Source organism: Sinohyriopsis cumingii, chromosome 11, assembly GCF_028554795.1.
Source record: "Sinohyriopsis cumingii isolate HCF-2022 chromosome 11, ASM2855479v2, whole genome shotgun sequence".
Classification (NCBI taxonomy): domain Eukaryota; kingdom Metazoa; phylum Mollusca; class Bivalvia; order Unionida; family Unionidae; genus Sinohyriopsis; species Sinohyriopsis cumingii.
Window position 1 is genome coordinate 14,084,337 of NC_142971.1, and position 21,605 is coordinate 14,105,941.

Here is a 21,605-nt window from a genome sequence, read left to right on the forward strand (position 1 = left end):
TATCTAAAAGAAAAAGAAAGATTTTATAGATAAATATTTCCTATATAATGGAAATAAATTATATAAGGCTATTTATTCGCTTTTGCAAAATTATTTCAACGAGGTTTAGTTTGTAGAAACCCACTATTGCAATGGCGGCGAAGAGAAAACCCGAGAGTAGCCAAGTGCCGGCTGAAGAAAATGACCAGCTTATCATACGACCATTGTTAGTCCCCGCCTCTCTCTCTCTCTCTCTCTCTCTCTCTCTCTCTCACACACACACACACACATATGGGTTCAGTAACGATACTATTATGCAGTTAATGTATTGTCTGACTATACATCCCTGTTTGTTTGTACCTACCGATTTCAATAATGAAAACGTTTAATGTGATAAAAAAAAAAATGCACATAAATAAGTCAATTGAATCATTAATTTATAATTTCAAACCTGACTATGACCAAATTGTCACTAACACTGGCATCCCCTGCACCATACAGTAATACCTCGAACATTCGCGAGGTTAGGTTCCAGAACCAGTCGCGGATCAGGAGGAATCGCGAATGTTTGGTACGAGTCACTAAAAATGCTAATAAATGCTTATTTCTAGGGTTTAAACCCTAAATATGACCCAATTCATGCTCCCAAAGCACTTTAATTTAATTTAAAAGTTAGCTTAATACATTACCCTTAAAAAGAGAAATAAATGGTTGACGTAACAATAGAGTACAGTATCGCCTAATGGGTATGTGCCACACTAGCGCATTTACAGTACAGTACATGTATATTACCCCTATACTAATTCATTGGCTGCCATTTTCTTTTGCACTCACAGTAAGGTAAAACCAAGTAACGAATGGGACTGTAAACTTAATGACTGACGTTTTCTTTGTCATTGTCAGGAAGGTAAACTTGGTAAACTTCATATGTCACAGAAGTCATATAACGAAGGTACAATTCAATAAAATAAAGAAAACGTGTACGTAGAGGGTACCAATGAAAATTTCGCGAATCCGTGAATTCGCGAATCTAGAAACGCAAATGCACAAGGTATTACTGTACATGCTTTATGGACTTTCCATACTAACATGGCGCCATATTGCGTACACTATGGGCTAGTTTATTTCCATCAGACAACATAATGATGTAGTTGATCCTATTCAGTAACTGCCAGATAATTCCGTAAATTACCATTATGTTGAGAGTTTGAAATTATATTCCTTTGCACACATAAACATAGAAATTAAACTACTTGTCAAATCCATGTGAAAGGCAACTTTATTGTTGTCAATCTTTTCCTTTGCTTGATTCGACATTGTAAATATCAGAAGCAGACAACATAATATATGTACATCTGTAATCATCCGCACACCCCTTTGCTGGAAATGAACTTGCCCAGGAACTGGAAATGGATCTCGAGCTTGTCCATCTATTTTATTGAAAACTTTCATTAAGTGTGAAATGCGCAGAAGATGATAGTGTTAGAGACACTCTACTCACAGTCAGGTTAGAACTTGTAAATCAATGAATGAATTGACGAAGTTCTTTGCATTTTTGATCCAGAGATCTCGGAAATGCTTAATTACATGTATTTGGATGCCAATTTATGATCTGGGATGCAGAAAATCATTGAGGCGGGAGTCCTTCATACGCATGTAATAGGTGTGTGGCAAAATTCAAAGACTTGCCAGTCCTGCTTCAGCCACCTGCTTTGTGGGAAAATGTGTTGATCAATTAGGTGTGCTGATATTTACAATGACAGAATTCAGTGACTGAAAGACCCCTTGATGTACATACTTGTTGCCATTTTATAAGAGTACATAAAAAAAGAACATGATGCAATAGCTGGGCGGCAAGTTCAAAGGCTTTGACTGGCGTCAGGGTGGGAAAATGTACTGATATTTACAGTAATTGAATACAGCAGCAGAAAGACCCAGAGATATACATGTGGTCATTTATAAAAGTACATCAAAATAAACAACTTCAGCTTTCGTTATTGTGTTCATTTCCGAATATAGCAGAATAAGCAGTGCACGTGACCTCAGAATCAAGACTTGTTGAGACTTAAACAAAATGCCGTTTGTAAGTGGGTGACAAGTCGCCTAAAAATGTAAACTTCACCTTCTGTTAGGAAAGCGAAAACAACTTCGCCCTGTGATTATTTAACACATTAACCCCTAGCGATGACTTAACAGGGCAGGAGGTACTATCCTACTGACGAGCTCTATAGCGTCATGGTCATGCATGATACACTGAAGTGGGTGGTATTATAGAAAGGTAGACAGATGTAGCTCTACAATGATACCAAATAATCTGGAATATCTAGTTGCACTGCAAAATACAGATAAGAAGAACTCATTTTTTGGACCCGACTATTTTCTACCCAAAATTCGCCCATGGTTGGAATCCAATTTTGTGTCTGGATTTAGACTTTTTGGTCTCAGATCTAAGGCAAACTGGTATGAACTGCAAACAGACAGATAAGCCTTTGCAAAAAGTAGGATAAGATGGGCATTTGGAATAAAGAGTGGTCTTGATACAAAAATAATAGCTCTGTTTAGCACAAAAAAAAACAAAAAAACCCTCCAACTTTTACCCTTCTGCTTATGCGCGAGTCAAATTGCCAATGAAAAATGATGTTTCTAACACAACTAGGCAGTATGTTATTGAAAGATCACCGGGGATTTGGTGTTTTCAGATCTATTCAGAAATAACTTTCAAAATGTGTTTCCTACTCGATTTTCAGGCGAAAATGACAAATACCTCCAGGGGTTAATGTGTTAAGACGTACAATGACTGACCATACCATATTTTTTTTTTAATGCCCCTCACCTTAGCCTGATTAGTTCTAGCATTGTAGCAAATTGTATTCATCAAGGCATCAGTATCTATGACTAGTTTTTTTATCAATTACATTGACAAACAAACTCTTGCCCATTCACATGTTTTGATAGCTGATTGACTATTAACCCTTTTCGAGTAAGGTAGCAACTATCAATTTCCTGCATGATATCCATTGATGATAAAACATACAGACTTGTGTTTTAAGATCAGAATCGGTGATCTGGATAAATATTAACTACCTCTTCTACACTATTTTGTCATAAAATTAGTTTGAAACTGTTAAGTGAACCAGTAGGCCTCACGGGAAATAATGGCAGACTTCACTAAGTCTGGGATGTACCAGTTTATTAGATTGTCTGTTTTCTTAAATCATCGGGCAAATATATTCAGAAAAAATATAAAAATCATTGAAACCAAAGCCTAGGTATTATTTTATTAAAGATTTGACTTTAAAATGCAAATTATGTAGGTCAGAAACATATGGGACAATGCTATATTGTGGAATTTGCAAAATGTGCTTTAAGGTCTAAGCTAATTTCTGACTTGACATGTATTTGTGAAAATACAGGAAAAAATAGCAAATCAGATACTATTTATTTGCCTAAAATTACTATAAGTACAAATAAATAAACCATAAATTTGCGATCCTGTCAGTGGACTGTTGTAATGAAGCTATGTTATAGTGAGTGATTACATTAGCAAAACCTCTCCATCTAAAAACAGATGCACTTACGTCTGTGTTGATTCTGTAGGAAAGAAGGGACTGCAACTTTTGATGGTGGGACTCCTATTTTTACCAAAATAGGTGTCCTGGACTCCTAGTTTTAAAATCCTAGCGAGACCTCTGTGATCACATTAAAGGTTTCTGTTATTGAAATCAGTAGGGGGGCACAAACAAGCGGGGATGTATAGTCAGACTATAGCTATGCTCAAGCTTTTATGAAAGAACTACTAACTTTTTGGATTTACCAGGGTCTCATTATTACATATTTTTATTTGTTTCTTCCATAAACTCAAAGATATTATGCTAATTGAAAATATTAAATCTATGCATGTATTCGAAGCTTCTAAAATTTGGACAGCAGTTTCTCATCAACAAAAGGGAATTTGCAAACATGTTAAAAATGGGAACAATTTTAATGGTACCTTTAACTTGATAAATGTTTGATATCACTATAATGTCCTCAAGTAAATAAAAACTACTGTGGAAAAACATGCCCCCATTTTTCCCTATCTAGGGAGTTAACATTAATCATAATGTTTTGCAGTATAATATATTTTTGTGCCTTTTTGAATAACTATACGTAGTACTTCCATCATGCTGTCATTGCATGTTCCAGTCTGGATTATATGCCTGATCCACTTATTTAAAAACTTAATTTAAGTTAATGTGCATCAGCTAAAATTTTCAACCATATCTATAAAAAAAAAATAATTAAAATGTCTATGTAGGGTGCCAGTAACAAAGATTTGGGTATTTTTTACTTTGCATAAAAACTGATAGTAGCATGTAAGACATTATTATATGAACACAGAGCAAAAAAAGACATGTGATCTCCAATTCTAATGTTAATTTCCAGAAGCATGTTAGAGTTATCCCTACTTAGCTTGTTAATGTCTTTTGGAAGGCAGTATTTTCTCTCTTAGGTAATCTGGTCATATTCCGAACGCTGAGTTCACTGACATGAGAATGACAAGTAGGCCTACTGTATTTTGAACTGTGCAAGCAATCAACCTTATATATTGTAACAAGTTTTTGTTATTTTAAAAGAAGATAATTTTGGTTCTTCTTACTGAAACATCATTGTAATTTAATACAAGTCGTTACAGGTTAGGTAGGTATTCTAGTACTTCAAATATGTTACAATTATTCTTTTTTTCCCAAATAATAGTATTTTCATTTTTCGACTTTCAGAGGAGCTGGTCAGGAAGTTGGGCGATCATGTATTCTCCTCGAATTCAAAGGCAAAAAGATTATGGTAAGACTGCTCTTTTTATCTCCCAAGTTTCAATGTTATGATATTGTTATACCCTCCATCAATAACATTTCTTTATGCATTGTATTCCACTTTATTGTTCATATAGCCTTGTTTAAAAGGGGTATTACTTTTGGGTCCCTACCCAGTGGTGCCCATGAAGAGAGTTAATTGTTACACTTTGTATTTCAATAATCATAGCTTTTTGTAAAGGGGTGTTACTTTTGGCACCTAACCAAGGTGTTCCTTTGAGAGGTTCAGAAGTTACATATTGGTATCTCACATGTCCATGTGATAGCCATGTATAAAAGGGATATTTATTTTTGGCTCTCTACTTATAATAGTGGTCACTTGAAGAGGGTCAGAAAAATGTAATGAATATAATTTTTATAACTGCAATGACATTTAAAAATATTGTGACCAAATTATGTGTATTGTCATATTAAGGAGACCTAAAACATTTAACCAATCTTGGGTTATGCTCCCTTTATTGCATTCTGGGGTGGGAAGGGAAGTGTTAAAGAGGGTGGTTGGCAGTGTATGAAGAGAACATGGATATTTGTAATGGTGAGCCATCAGAGTTGCTGTAGTTATAATGTTTCAGAGGTCAGATTGTTGGGCTTCAATTAGTAGACTGTTGGTATTTCCAATAGAGTAAGATAATAACATGTGTTACACTTATTGCTCTATCTGTGTGTGTGTGTGATTTGAATTTTTAATGTAGCTTTAACAATTTTTCAGTCGTATCGCTACAATGTCTGCAGTGTGGCAGTTTATTGTGCAGTCTAGAACTGGGGTGACATGCTGCAGACATGCCGCAAACTGTCCCACCCAGTCACATTATCCTGACATCAGGCAGACCAGACCTAATGCTAACCTCTTAATGCTGAGCACCTAGTGAGTCAGCTGTTGGTACCATTTTATAAGTCTTTGGTATGTCTCAGCTGGGGTTTGAATCCACTACCTCCCTCATTGGAGGTAGACGCTCTAACCAATAGGCCATCAGAGCAGTCTGCTCTATTTGTAAATGTTTCCTAGTACACATGCAACTCTGTTGCTTGCCTAGTATGGAAACTAGATTGTAATACAGTCAAACCCACTTATCTCAACCTCGGTTATCTCGACAACCCGCTTATGTCGAGCGTTTTGGTCCGGTCCCGAAAAAATTCTTCTTTGTTATGCTATTTTTTACCCGCTTATCTCGACCTCTGTTAAGTCGATAACCCGGTTATGTCGGGCATAAGTTTCGGTCCGAAGTAACATGTGGACCCGCTTAATTCGACGAAATGCAACTTTTTAACGTCAATCTCACAGAAATTGTACAAGAAATAGTCAGCAAAAGCGATCGATTTTCAGGCACAATTTTGGTCCGTTACGGCAGTAGTCACATGTTTATTTCATATTCTTTCTATTTTTGGTTCGTAAGAGTAGCTTAATCGATTAGTTTATTAAGACTATATCATGTTCACTACATAAAATATTCAAGGATTCACAAAGACAAGAGTGTGTACAAATTACAATGTAACTTTATTTTACGAAAACGCAGAATCTTAGATGTCAGCTACATGTGTATTTTATCATTTCCCTTTTATTTCTTAAGGTACATTTCAGATATGAATTATGTTCCGAAGTACATGTATACAAGAAACAACAATCAAGGAGATACAAGTAATGAAATATTATGTACATGAATATTGAAAAACAAATCATGTTTGGTTGTACTCAGAGGTTTGAATATGTTATCAGATTGAAAAATGGATCAAAGAAAATCACAAACGAGAGAGTGAGAGAGAAACATCCACCGATTGCTTTCAGGCACCCGCCATTCACGCATAGCGCGGTGTTAGGTGCAAAATAACCAAGATTGTATTATATCCAGGTTAATATATGACAGTATCTCGCAGATAAAGATCAATAAATGTTTTTGAAAATACATGTACATGTACATGTACATTGACTGTGAGTGCAAATGACACTCCTTCCGCTAGCATGGGTTACAAAGAGTATTTATTAAAGCAAGTTAATGTTGAGTTGGCCAACAGAAGCAACCAGGAATGATTCAAACAATAAAATTGTGAGGCCTCAATCCCTGGGATTGGGAATTATTTCATTGCGAAGTGATTATTTTTTTGGTGGTGGTGGGGGGGACGGAGGAGAGAATTTTTAACAAATACAGTCTTATGGGTTATATTTGTATTCATGTTTTATGGAGAATTTGATTTTGATAATGGTAGCAGTGGTAGAATTTGTTGTGTTCTTGGTGTACAAACATCGTTTTTATAACAAGTCCTTAATATGAAACAAGTCAACTGGTTTATTCATCTAACACAGGGGTACACAAACCCTGGCCAACAAACATGCTCTGTCCGGCCCATAGGGCAGATTAAAACAACACAGAAATCTGGCCCATGAACAGTAATTATATTAAAGAAATTAGTGTTTGCAGCCCTTGAGTGGTCTTAGAAAATGCAATCTGTCCCTTGGCCAAAAAAGGTTGTGCACCCCGAACTAACATGATACAAATGTAGATTGCAATATAATCGAAAAAATGGAATAAAGACACCCAGTGTTCATATGGCACCATTTGTTTCTCATCAAATTAAAATTCCATGTTTTAAAGGATAGGAATCATTGCTGCATATTTACTACCAAGCAGACACAAGTCTACAAACTTGAATGTTGAAAATAACATAAAACTATTATCCCAATTTCAATTTAAGAAAAGCATGACAAAGAATGTCATTAAAAAACATGAGTTGGTTCATCAGAAGTTAAGTTGTTATTAAGTCATTTTAAAACCAGGCTGGGCATACCTTGACATATGACTCTTAGGTAATGTTTTGAATACAAGTAATTCAGAGCACAAAATGTGTCTATCAGCCATTATTAATATGTATTGTCAACTATCCAAACAGTCAGCAAAAATGTTCTAATTATGGAAGTAATACATACCCACCATTGTGACAATGGATGGACTGTCTGCCTGCTTGTCAGCATTTCGACAGTGCACATATGTCCAACTATTGCAGTACGTACAGGGTCCATATGCTTGGGGCTGATTCAGGTGAAAGAGTCACCCAAAGTCTGCCATTTTACTGTGTCAGGCCCAACAGGCAAAATTCACTTTGACTTGCATTGAATTTCATGACATTACCCCCACCCCTTTTATTTCAGTAGAGTGACTTTTGTGTCAATTTTACCTTCAAAGAGGAAGATGGAGAGATAGATAGAACATGGACTTCTGTTTTCTGTTAAATCAGATTTTGTGCTCGTTTGATGATCATCGTGAATGCCAGAAATTACATTGCTATTTATGGAATATCCGCCAAAAATTCTCAACTAAAAATGCGTCGTGTGTTATCTGACATAAATGATGCACACTACAGTAATGGATGCATACGCTACATGTGATATAAGGAGTTCATAGATATATTTTTTCTTTAATAAATTACTTATGATGATAAAAAAGGAATAAATGATAACAACACCAGGTTAGTTCATTTCATTTTATTATCAATTAAGCGTTTTGTTTATTTTATTGTAACATGCAGTGGGAGGGGATTCCAGTAAACACCAGCAAGAGACAGGAGTAATGCTCAAGGACATTTTTAAAATTACCGGTTTTTATGAACCCGGATATCTCGGGACCCGGTTATGTCGACGATTTTTTTACACCCCCGACGTAATCAAGATAACCGGGTTTGACTGTAATAAAATTTTGATGAAATCTATAGATTTTTTTTAAACGGAAAGAGGTATGTGTTTTTTAAGTGTGTGCAGTATTTTATTGTTAGATAACTGCAACTAAGTTAAGATAAGCTTTTGTGAAATGAAAAAGAACCACATCTGCATAAGCATCTGCACAAATAGTAGGTCTGTGCACCAGTAGTGAATGTCTATAGTTCTTAATCCAGTGTGCTAGGTAGCAGGAGGCATTTTTCCAAACTATAAATACTATGCTGTTATACTTGGAATCAAGAAATGATGTGAGTGTATGGATCTTGATGAGTACTACATCATCATTACAAAGTATCTCACCATAACCTATATTTCATGATTGACTGACTGGTCACTTTTTGCTTCAGTTTGTTCTCAAGTTCTGTTCATGCTAGAACAGCAAGCTCTATAACTGTATGCATCTGTATTAATATCACTTCATTACCACTGAGAAAGGTTGCTGTTTCACATTTTTCTGTCTTGGATTAAATTCTTTTGTTGAACATGCCAAGTAAGTTTTTGGCATGCTTTATACATGTATACCTGTTATACCTGAAGTCGTGGAACTTGGCGAGGAGTCATCTTGATTAGTACTACAGCTTCATCACAAAAGTAGGTCACTGTGACCTATTTTTCATGCTTCACTGGCATTTGTTAAAGTCTATGTTTTAAGTTTATTTGTCAAGTTTATTTCAGGTAGCCTGGTAGAATTTTTAAATTAGATCATTGTCTGCATCACTGTTAGTACCATGCACTTATATATATATATATAAAGAATACAGATCATATGGCGAATAACAATCCTTTCAAGTGCACTGGATCCAGCAAGGGATCAGATGTGTCAGGGATTGATTAAGATAAATGCAATAAACTGACAATGAACGGTGCAAAACTAGTATCTAGCTAGCCTGAGTGCTTTCGACCCTTTAATGAGTCTTTTGAAAGGCAAATACAAAACACAGACAAGTCAAACAAATAAATCAGAAAAACGACATCTGTTATTTTATGTAAATTTATGTACACGAAGATAATATCCTGGATATTTCATTGTTATAGTAGTCATAGGCTATTAAGCAAATTTAGAGAATTATTTAAAAGAAAATGTGTCATCTGCAAAAGATAATTTTATTTGTGCATGCATGTTAATAAGTTAATTATGTCTTGATAGGATGAGCTTGCTACCACTCTGAAAACAGTATTTATGCTCCAGTTTTCATCAGACTAGCATATGTTTGACTGAGTTTATAACCACTCTGGAAGCCATATTTTGGATTTAATTTTTATCAAACATGGAGTTAATGCTTCTGTCATCAACTGTTTCAGTTACATTATAATTATCTGAGCATAATTATGAACAAATTTTTATGAAAAATGGGTTTATATCATCATGATATTGTGTAGTTTAAAAAGTAAGTATAATAAATGTATAATGAGGTTATCTTGCATCTAATTAGATTAACTTGTAACCACTCTAGAAACCTATGTTTGATCTGTTAGGTTTTTTTGTCAGTGTGATCATGGATGCTTTTGATTATGAGCAAGTGACTGTGTGTATGCCGTTATCTTTAGAATTTCAGTTAGGATATACCAGGTAGGAAAAATCAGCATATAGATTGGGGGATAGTTTATATAGGATGTATTTTTACAATACAGTGAAACTTAAGAAAACCAGACATTCACAGGACAAAGAGAAATATGTGGTTTTCAGAAGGTTCAGATTCCAGAAGTATATCAAGAGTAGAGTGCATTCTAATGTCATTTAAATCAATGCCTATACTGTAAGGATATGTTTTCAAAACAGAATTAATGTTATTATTTTTATTTGTATTATTACAAAGTCAGCATAGTAAATGATTAAAAACATAAATAAATACAAGTCGAACAAAATTAAAGCAGATGCACGTATACTGCAGTAGTATGTTTTATTCAGAAAATGCATGTTTCTGTATCGTACAGTTAAATATAAAAATTACAGACAACACGGTTTAATGCTGAGACAGATAGATTAGAATTATATATACCACCATGTCGGCCAGTTCTGCGCGTCAGGTAATTCTGCACAATGATACAACATTCCTGTAAACATTGTATCACGTGTTGTTTTTGGTCAAATATCCAATTTGTATCAAGAAATTATGATTGTCCTTTTATTAAGAAGTGATATTCATGAAGTGTACAAAATTATCCCACATTTTTACCCTAATTGCATATGAAAATGTGATTTCTAAATGTCAAATGAATACCCATTCCATGACCATCTTGAACTTGTAACCCAGAAAATCCTATTTACTATGTATCTTTTAGAATCATAAAATAAATACATTATATAAAGGTGGAAATGCATACCTTAAAACAATACTGCAATTTAATCAAAGTTTCCATTTTGCAAGTTGTCTCACACATAGTTGTATTGTCTGCTATACAATATGTCAACTTTTTGCCGCTAGAACGGGATTCTCCAGAAATTCCATGGCTATAGTCTGTTTCTAAATTCTTTAATAATTTTTTTCCATAACTGAGATCTTGTAAACACATTACATCCTATTCATTGGTGGTTCTTGTCAACATAATAGCTTATTTTTTTATAAACTGCTGAACTTTACTAATTGTTAGTTTTGTTTTCTTGATATCTCTAGCCATTTATTGGCATTTTTACATTGAATTTTGTAATACCAGCTATAGACCTAACCAAAATGCTGACAGAAACAGTCCAGAGTAATGTATTTTATTTCCATAGCCCGATTAATAAACATTACAGCTTTTCAAAGCTATGCATAGAATAGGCCGACATATCACAAGTCCCGAAAACATGGGTGGTATCCGGTGTCCAAAATTAATATTATTTTGAATAGAATATTCTGGTGACAATAGCCTCTTTTCCAGTGGTAAGCATTGCAGTATTTTTATTTTTTTTATTTTCGTCAATCGGTTGAATTCGGTATGCGTTTTGCTTCAATATTGGATACGGAAACCTTAGGTGCATAGAAATGCCCAACAGCATTGTATATCTTATTTAAGAAAAAATGTTCACACAAGTCATGTCTTGAGAAATACTGTTCAAGCATTGTCTGCTTTCACTGACCATACTGCTGAACTATGGTATTCTCCATCATCGTTTTTTTGTATGCTCTTGAGATAATGTTTGTCTTTGTGAATTGCAAAGTCCATAAGTTGCTGAAGGAGACATAACACTTCCTGATAACATGTATGACTTCCTTTAAGATTTTCAATTACATTTTTGATCATTCTTACTTGCAGGATTTCAACACTTTGTCTTTCAACGTGTTGATACTATTCAAAGCAGTCCCCATTCATCAGAATTAACTTTCATCTGTTCTTTTGCTATGAAATTACAGGCATTGAATTCTGACCTTATTCTCTTCATTAATTTTAACAACGGAATGTCACTGGTATCATCAGTCGCATCTAGCTCTCTCTCTTGTCTCCAATCTGACAGGATATTCTGACAACGCAGTGTCAGAGATATGATAATGGTAACTCTCTACTCTCATCATATCTACAGTAGCAATGCTGAATGTGGTTTTTATAGAATATCGAGCTCTGAATTTATCCATCCATCCATTCACCTCTTTGAAATCCAGAATGTTTGACTGAGGTTCAGGTGCTTTCTGCTGTATGATTCAACCCCCCAAAAAGGAAATGCATTGAATCATGCTCACTGAAATCAGTCATAAATAAATGTATTAGTTTTTCAAATTTGCATTGTGAGATGATCCAAAATTTGATGCCACATCCATTGTTCTGATTCTCTGTGATGTATTCAGAATTTTGTTTTAGAATGTCAAAGACTAGATTTTCTGACACCAAAAGCTATCCCAAGGTTTTTTTGTGTGGGAAAACTTAGGAACTTCTAGACACAGAAACAATTCAGCATGCTGCTGCTTGATTGGGGATTCAGAGATAATTTTTAGTGGCTATAGACAGAATTTTTAGTAAATATCATAGCAAATGAACATTTATGCAGGAAGTATTAGAAGAAATGGACTTTTAATTATTTTGAGTAGTCATGATTGCCTTGGAACAAGTTTTTTAAAATCTCCTTAACATAAAAGGCAGCTGAATTTAATAGCACATTAAATACATCTGTAGTGAATGATCAGCTTTGTCATTTTTTAATTTGCACAGTATTGTGTTTCATTTGTGAATTATAATATTAAAAAGTTAGCCTTTTTCACTGCTTTTGATTTTTGCAGGTGGCAAGGCTTTTGGAATTAGGTTTTGATTAAAAAATCTAAATCTGCAGGAATGACTGTGAGAATGTCTTGAGGTATCTGGAATTCTGAGGTTTCAGTTTGTAAAGGTTTTTACAACAAAGAATATGTACATGTAGTTAAATGTCCATTCCATATAAAAATTGTTAGCTTACAGAGAATTTTGCATTGGAGAAGGTCTGCTTTTCAGATATTTCACTGTATTACATAAGTCTGTTGAATGAGATTGTCAACTAATACATAAGTTAGGTGAGTGATATCATGTCCACTTGGATCTGTTGCTATTGTTCAGTATAACTTGATTTTACTACTCTTTTCCTTTCAAAGTTGGACTGTGGGATTCATCCTGGCCTCAATGGATTTGCATCACTTCCCTTTCTGGATTTTGTGGAGGTCGAAGAGCTAGATCTGTTGTTAATTAGCCAGTAAGTATGATTCCCAAACTCTCTATTCTTAAAACTCTTGCAGCTAGTAAGTATGATTCCCAAACTCTCTATTCTTAAAACTCTTGGAGCATTAAATGCAAGCCCAAGCTAAGAACCTCAAATGGTATTTGGAAAAAATATCAGTCAGTAAACCTCAGCAACCTAAAACATGGTACTAAAGTTAAGAAACTTCCCTGAGCCAAACATTATGATTTATGTGCAGTTTTAGCTTACGCCTGAGTTTCATGTTCAATGTATTTTTAGAATTTAGGGCCAGGCTTTTGTAAAGAGATACAGCTGTCCCTCGTTATAACATTTTTCATTATAATGCAAATTTGGATATAGTGTGTTACTGGTATCGACCCTATAATAAAAATTAACCGTTGTAATTTTTTTGTTGAATATATGAAAATATGGGTTGAAAGAAAAAAACATTACGCATTGTATTGTATCTTTATTTAAAACATTGTTTTACCAAATTAAATACATATATACCATGTGTTAAATCTAAATAGCTAAAATTATAACTTCAGCTCTCCCCTATTTTATAGTGCATTTCTTGGGGTCCATAAATTATGCCCTCATTATGTAGTGAGAATGATAGAAAATTATATCAGTAGTTGTATGTGTTTTCAAGACAAAGTTGAGGACATAATTTCAGTCCAGATTTATATAATAATCTTTATTTATGAAAACCTGAGCTTTGTAGACTTCATGGTGTTGGTGCATTTAATTTTGTCTAATACTAATGTTTGAAAATCAAATAAAAATATACTGGTATTCAAAATACCGGTAAGCACATTTGTTAACAAAAAGTGCTAATCCAAATAGAATATCCACTATTCACTTGAACGTTGTGTATTCAGTAATCAAAGTTTTTCATAATTTTGTAATGTTCGAGACATGATCATTCTAGTTTTTTTGTGCAACATCTTTGATGTTTCTTAGCTGCAGTGATCTTAAAGGTTCAAGACCATGGCTTTGTAACCTCTTTAGTACTGTTCTATCAAAATATGGCTTCCAAATTGGCCTCTAATTGGTCCTCGTCATCCCTGTTAATAGTAGAACATACATCCTGCTGATCAGGGTCTACATTTTCTTCTTTCAATACATTACCCAATCATAATTCCTTATGAGATCTACTACTGCCTTGCAAATCCTGCCCTCCCAGATAACACCTTTAGCTGAAAGAGCTTAAGTTATATGCCCACCTTGGTGGAGGTCAGGCAGAGTGATCACCCTTAATATATGCATTGGCAGCAAAACCCATGATATCCTAGTTACTACTTATGCTTGTGCTGAGAAACATGCTTTCACCACAAGAGATTTCTCCATAGCCAGAATCAACTTTGATACAATGTTGGAGGAGTTTCCACTTCTATGGAAAGTATACTCCATCTATATTTCCAACTTTTCTTTCTTTCTATGTCAACAAAGTTCTGCCTATACAATTTTACCACACTTTGTTATATTTATACATGTAATTGTACTTTGGTACTCGCAAGCCAATGCGACTTCACAATAAGTTTGGGCTGTATGTTCATGCAAGTCCTTGAGATCTATAGAAAACTTTTAATGTTTAATTCTACAACAGCTGGCTACATACAGGTGAGTTTCTCTGCTAATATATTTAGTGTACACATGCCATGCATCATTTCATTTACCTGTATGGGTCATCCTTGAACCTGGATGCTTAATTGCTTTATTAAATTCATCTACTATATTCCAGGTAATGCTATAAGGCATTGCTCTGCACTGACTTTATGTTCAGTAATAAGAGACAGGTGCAGAGCTACAAGAGGTTTGTACAATTTGCTATATTTGTCTTAACAGATTAAACCAAGTACAGAGCGCAGCTTACATGCTTACGTGTCCTCAATGTGGGACTTTTTTTCAGATATGGGAGATAAATCAATATAGGGCTCTCCAGTTAGAAAAGGCTGGAAATCTACTGAAGCAGACACAGACCTGGCACCTATGTCGCCACCTCAGGACTCCTCATTGTTGGCGATACCTTTAGGCATTGCATCCTCAGGGTTCCACTCTACAGCTCTCAATGATCAGCAAGGAAATGAGCAAAACAAAGTGTCCTTTTGCTCCGCTGATACAGAATATGGTCAGATGGATAAAATGTCCTGTAACCTGTTCAACATTATGCCTTGGACAATGTCCTCCCTACAAATATGGCCTATTTCCATTAAAACTGGCTTAAGTCAGCTACAATGGAACTTCAGGGATAAAGACCTCAACATGTGCATAAAAAGTTACTAGAAGGCAGTCTGTTGAACTCAGTGTATACAAGCAATTATAGAGACCAGTCTGACCCACATATGGCCTCACAGCACTATCTATTTATGATGCCGAGCTTAGTATCTCAACTTCCAACAGATGTCACTTCTCAATTATATCAACCCTTGGTCAGTAGAGGTGACTCATTAAATTTGTGACAGATTAGAAATCACTGTTTCTGTTTTAGGGTGCTCTACATGTTTTGTCAGTGATAGACCTCGACACTCTTTGCCAGCTCCTTCTTGGGAAACTTAAGAGATGTCAGTCAGCCTCACCTCATGCTGGCAATGACAACAATGTTTGTTCTCAGGCTTCTTCATCACATTTTGACTACATTATATTGCAGGAAGACTCAGCCTTCAGAGCTTCGATTGAAAATGTTTTATGCCTTTAACCTCCAGAGTTCTTCCCTCCTTCTCCTACTCTATCAACCACCTGGACCAGAGCTCCAGCATCTGTTGCCCTTACCAAAAGAAAGGAAGAATCCAGCTTCAAATTACTGCCAACGTCTGACAGAATCACAGAAATTTTGAACTGTTTACATTTTTTATACTAAAATGCCTTCCATCACATTTTTGTCAACGGTTATACTATTGCCATGAAGTTTTTCATTGGGACACTTCTACATTTGACTTGGACATTGCAACTTTGGGTATAACAAAACCATACTCCATTTCTAAGGATTAAACATCCTTCATTGACACTCAACAATTGGTCTGCAAGGTAGTAGCTGTGGGCTCTCTGTTAGACTGGTTTTGATGGCCGTCTTCCAACAGGCGGAACAGAACTCATCTTCTCTTACTGCAAATTCTACAGTCTAAATTGGCTGCAAATTACAGTTGGTAGAATGAGAGGTGATTTCTGAGGGATTCAGCATCACTCTTAAAATGCCTCCTCCTCTGCCCTGAGGCCCATCAGCTGTATATATTCCAACAGATCCATTCAAAGCCACCATGTTGCAGCAAGAAATAAACCATCTTCTCCAAAAAAGGGTGGTAGAAATTGTTCGAAATATAAATTCCCTGGGATTTTATTCCAGACATTACTTGGTCCCAAAGGTAAACAGGTATCTGTGCCCTATCATTCACTTTAGCGCCCTCAATCAGTTCATTCATGCTCCATGGTTCATGATGGAAACACCACAGTGCATTTTGAATGCCATTCAAGAAGGAGACTTAGCAATCAGTATGGACTTAAAAGGTGTATATTTTGACATCCTGTTCCCAATGCTCTCAGGAAGTTCCAGTGATTCACCTGTGACATTGTTTATCAGTCCTGAGTGCTCCCATTTAGACTCATCATCAATCCCTGGGCCTTCTCTCATCTGAACTGTGCTGACCATCTCCAAGGTGGCAATATCAATTCACCTGGACAACATCCTGCAAAATCATCAGGTGAGTTTTATAATAGAACACAGTATGATAACTTTTGTTACAGTACTTACAAATCAGGGTTTCCTCTTCAGCAAGGACAGATCCAACGTAGTACCATCTGGACAGTTTGTTCATCTAGGTATGGAATTCAACACACAGGTAAACAGGAACGGGCATTGAAAACCAGGACCATGTGGCTTCAGTACTCTTGAGTGAATCTCTCTCCGCATGGGAATTCCTTCACCTCCTTGGCTTGCTGAATGCGGCAGTGGACTTTATCATCCTAGGTTACATATATAAGCCCCCATTGCAAACAGTTCTTTTATCCCAATGGTGGTCAAAAATTTGCCCAATGTACCAACCTCTCCATTTGCACAAGTATGAGGTACAATCTGCAGACTTGGAGCAACCCAGCTTAGCTCTCAGTGGGTATACCTCCGCAAGTACAGCTTCCAGAGATTGCATTTTTTTTTTACAGATACAAGTACAGAACACTTGGGTGGGGGGAACCTGATACCATCTTTTAGGGAAACCATTGGAGTGCGGTCTCCTTAGGACTGGCATCTACATATTGATATTATCGAGATGAAGGCCGGTTTGGAAGCCTTTCACTGGTGGCAGGAATTTTGAACTGGAAACGGAGAAATCATTTTAACTATACATATGGTGGTGACTTGGAGCAAATGGCAAGGCAAGACCGTGTCCCCAGACCTTCAAATGGCAATGCAAAACCAAGTCCCTAGACCTTGCATACTGGTGTGGGACTTTATAAAGTGGCGTCATCAACAGCAAATTCACATCCAAGTACATCATATTCCTGGATGTCAAAATGTAATAGTATAGTCTTTTGTCCCGAACAATCATGAATGGGTCTTTCCATCCCTTTGTTTTCACTCAGATATGTACTCAATGGGACCGACCATTGGTGGACCTGTTTGCAACAAGGTGGAATACCAATCTCCCAATCTTTGTCTCACTAGTCCAGATCCCAAAACCTGGGCAGTCCGCACACTATTCATAGATTGTAACAGCCTGGACGCATCTGTCTACCCTTCAACATCGCTGATTTCAAAGATGATACAAAAAGCAAGAAAATCGATGTGTCGCCTCATCCTCATTGCACCACTCAGATGGGAGAAGTCATGGATCAACAATTTCATCAATTTCACAATGGAAATTCCAAGAAAATACAGAATTTCCCTCATCTACTCAAAGAACCATGACTACAGTTGTTTCACCCCTACCTAGAGCTACTGAACCTTGTAGGTCTGGATCATATTAAATAGGCCCTCAGAAATAAACAGTTCTCACAACTAGTCATGGAGAGAATCACTCAGGCAAGAAGGCCCTCCAGTCTGAAAGTGTGCGAAGGCAACTGGAAAACATTTACACTGTGTACACAAGAAACACATTCTACCACTACATGCATCTATACCTGAAATAACTAACTTTTTCCTCTGTGTTTTCTATGAAGAAAAGTTAACACAATCAAAGTTTACCATTTCACGACTGCTGACACCTTTTGTTAACCTGGAAGAGAGGACAAAACAAAGACTTATCTGACCTCCTCTCCAACTTTGATTATACACAGCCAAAATTTTTGATTCCGTGCCCAAAGTAGAACCCATCATGGTACTAACCTGGTTGAACAAAACACCATTTGAACTGCTTTCCAAGAGCATCTTTGAATCACCTTGCATATGGAACCTGCTTCCTCGTCACATTCACAATGGCAGAATTGGCAAACTACAGGGGACCCAAATTACCTGCAGTTCCAGCAAGAAATGCCAGGTTCATTTTTGATCATTCCCTGTTTCATTACCAAGAACATGTTCCTCTCCATGGGTAACCACACCTTTGTGCTGAAATTATTGTCTCCTATAGACACGTCCACTCAAGGCCACCTACAAGACCCAGTGTGAGCTTTGAAGTGGTATCTTAAAAACACAAAGCCATTGCAATGAGGGAGATCTCTCCTATTTTTCCCTCTCAAACAGTCACATGAGTTTATAACAGCACAGGCCCTTTTGTCCTTGATTAAATGGGTTATTTGCTCTGCATTACCAATCTCAAGAAATAACTTAAGCTCAGATGAATTTGTTACACAGTTTGGCAGATAAGGTTAGATAGGTTGCCACAAGCATTGTCTTTGACTGGAACTGTTCTCAAGCTCATATTATCTGTGCCTTGGGATGGAGATCTGAGATCTGAGTCCACAATTCTTCAGTTTTAACCTCAAAGATCTTTTATCCCAAAGGGAACTCAGTCTGGTGGGACCTATAGTCATGGTGGAACAGGTTTCCAGGTCATTCAACAGCTGTTTGAGCAGTGGCTTCACAACTTCAGCTAGATTTGTGAGAGGGAAAGTTTTCTCTTTTCACATACCTTAGGGGACCAGAGGTGTCATCTCTGTGGTTTGGGGATGTACCTCCCACCATCTCTTACCTATTTTCCTAAGGTATTTTGATTGGATTACATATTTGAAGAAGAAACTAATTTTTTCTAGTAAAATTTGTTTCTTCACTAATACTTACCCAGTCGTAATATACATACATCCTCCCAGCAGTTACATTGATATAATGTGCTGTACACTCCAGTAGTAACTGAGATATTCTTGGGTTTTGCTGCCAATCCCAATATCAAGGGGAGATAACTCTGCCCAACTGCCAATTAGGTGTGCAGATAACTTTTAGCTTTTTTTAGTCAAAAGTGTTGTCTGGAAGGATTGGATTTGCAAGGAAGTAGTAGTTCTCCTAAGGTATTATGATTGAGTAAGCATTCGTGAAGAAACATTTTACTATAAACAATTAGTTTCTTATTTTGTCGCTTTAGAAAATCTGGATGATTTCTGTACCAGACTTACATTAAACAGTGGGGCACACATCATCATTGTTGATCCAGTTCTGAACACCATCAGCTGATTTAAGCTGTTCTCTTAGCACAATATTAGTCCATAGTTACTTGACTTTGCATTTCACCAGATTTAAATCGCTTTTAAACATCCAACTTATTTATTTCTTTTCTTCGATGACTCCATTGAGAAATGAATGTGTCAGTTCACTATTTATCCAGCTGATTCAGGTGATCAGTGTTGTCTCAATTCACTTGTAAATACAGCTGAATGAATTTATTCTTAAATCGAACTTATTTCAAAGCAATGTGACTCTTAATTGTTTTAATTTACCTTATTTTTAGCTATATTACGTAAATCTGCATCAGTCGGTGACTCACTTTCCCACTGGTGATTGAATAATACACTCTGAGCTGCATTGAAGCACTCATGCTGCTAGTTTCACATGACAAATACTAAAGAATATTATCGGCCATTGTTTCTTGACATTTGGACAGCAACAAATCAAGAGTGGTGGCATATACATGTACATAAGGCATACCACCGCTAATCCTTAGTGTCAATGCTGTCATCCAGGTGTCAATAAACTATACCCTACATTAGGCTAGGCTGGTATTTGTGTCAATAAACTATGATCTACAATAAGCTGGTCTCTGTGTCAAAAAATCGTGACCTGCAATAGGCTGGTCTTTGTGTCAATAAACTATGACCTACATTAGTAATGGTCTTTGTGTCAATAAACTATGAACTACAATATACTGGTCATTTTGTCAGTAAACTGTGACCAACTTTAAGCTGATCTTTCTGTCAATAAACTATGACCTGCTTTAAGCTGGTCTTTGTGTCAACATATTATGACCTACAACAGTCTGGTCTTTGTGTTGATAAACTATGACCTACAGTATGCTGGTCTTTGTATCAATACACTGACCTAAAATAGGCTGGTTTCTGTGTCTATAAACTATGGCAATCAATAGGCTCGTCATTGTGTCTATAAACTATGACATACAATAAGCTGGTCTTTGTGGCAATAAACTGACCTAAGTAGGCTGGTCTTTGTGTCTATAAACTATGAACTGCAATAGGCTGGTCTTTGTGTCAATAAACTATGAAATGCAATAGGCTGGTCTTTGTGTCAATAAACTATGAACTGCAATAGGCTGGTCTTTGTGTCAATAAACTATGAACTGCAATAGGCTGGTCTTTGTGTCAATAAACTATGAACTGTAATAGGCTGGTCTATGTGTCAATAAACTATGACCTACAATAGGCTGGTCTTTGTGTCAATAAACTATGACCTACAATAAGCTGGTCTTTGTGTCAATAAACTATGACCTACATACAATAGGCTGGTCTTTGTGTCAATAAGCTATGACCTACAATAAGCTGGTCTTTGTGTCAATAAACTATGACCTACAATAAGCTGGTCTTTGTGTCAATAAACTATGACCTACAATAAGCTGGTTTTTGTGTCAATAAACTATGACCTACAATAGACTGGTCTTTGTGTCAATAAACTATGAACTGCAATAAACTGCTCTTTGTGTCAATAAACAGACCTGCAATAAGCTAGTCTTTGTGTCTATAAACTATGAACTGCAATAGGCTGGTCTTTGTGTCTGTAAACTATGACCTACAATAAGCTGGTCTTTGTGTCAATAAACTATGACCTACATACAATAGGCTGGTCTTTGTGTCAATAAGCTATGACCTACAATAAGCTGGTCTTTGTGTCAATAAACTATGACCTACAATAAGCTGGTCTTTGTGTCAATAAACTATGACCTACAATAAGCTGGTTTTTGTGTCAATAAACTATGACCTACAATAGACTGGTCTTTGTGTCAATAAACTATGAACTGCAATAAACTGCTCTTTGTGTCAATAAACAGACCTGCAATAAGCTAGTCTTTGTATC

General features: G+C 36.2%; 1 protein-coding gene across 1 annotated transcript in view; it reads left to right on the forward strand.

Annotated features, from left to right (window-relative positions):
- The first annotated feature begins 119 nt into the window (after nucleotides 1–119).
- The window catches only part of LOC149787637 (cleavage and polyadenylation specificity factor subunit 3-like), an 83,934-nt gene continuing 62,448 nt past the window's right edge, over nucleotides 120–21,605 (forward strand). Inside the window, exons 1-3 of the mRNA XM_089973813.1 lie at nucleotides 120–205; nucleotides 4,740–4,803; nucleotides 13,077–13,174. Of these exons, the coding sequence (XP_089829939.1) occupies nucleotides 132–205; nucleotides 4,740–4,803; nucleotides 13,077–13,174 (236 nt within the window). The 5' untranslated portion in view covers nucleotides 120–131. The remainder of the gene's footprint in view (nucleotides 206–4,739; nucleotides 4,804–13,076; nucleotides 13,175–21,605) is intronic.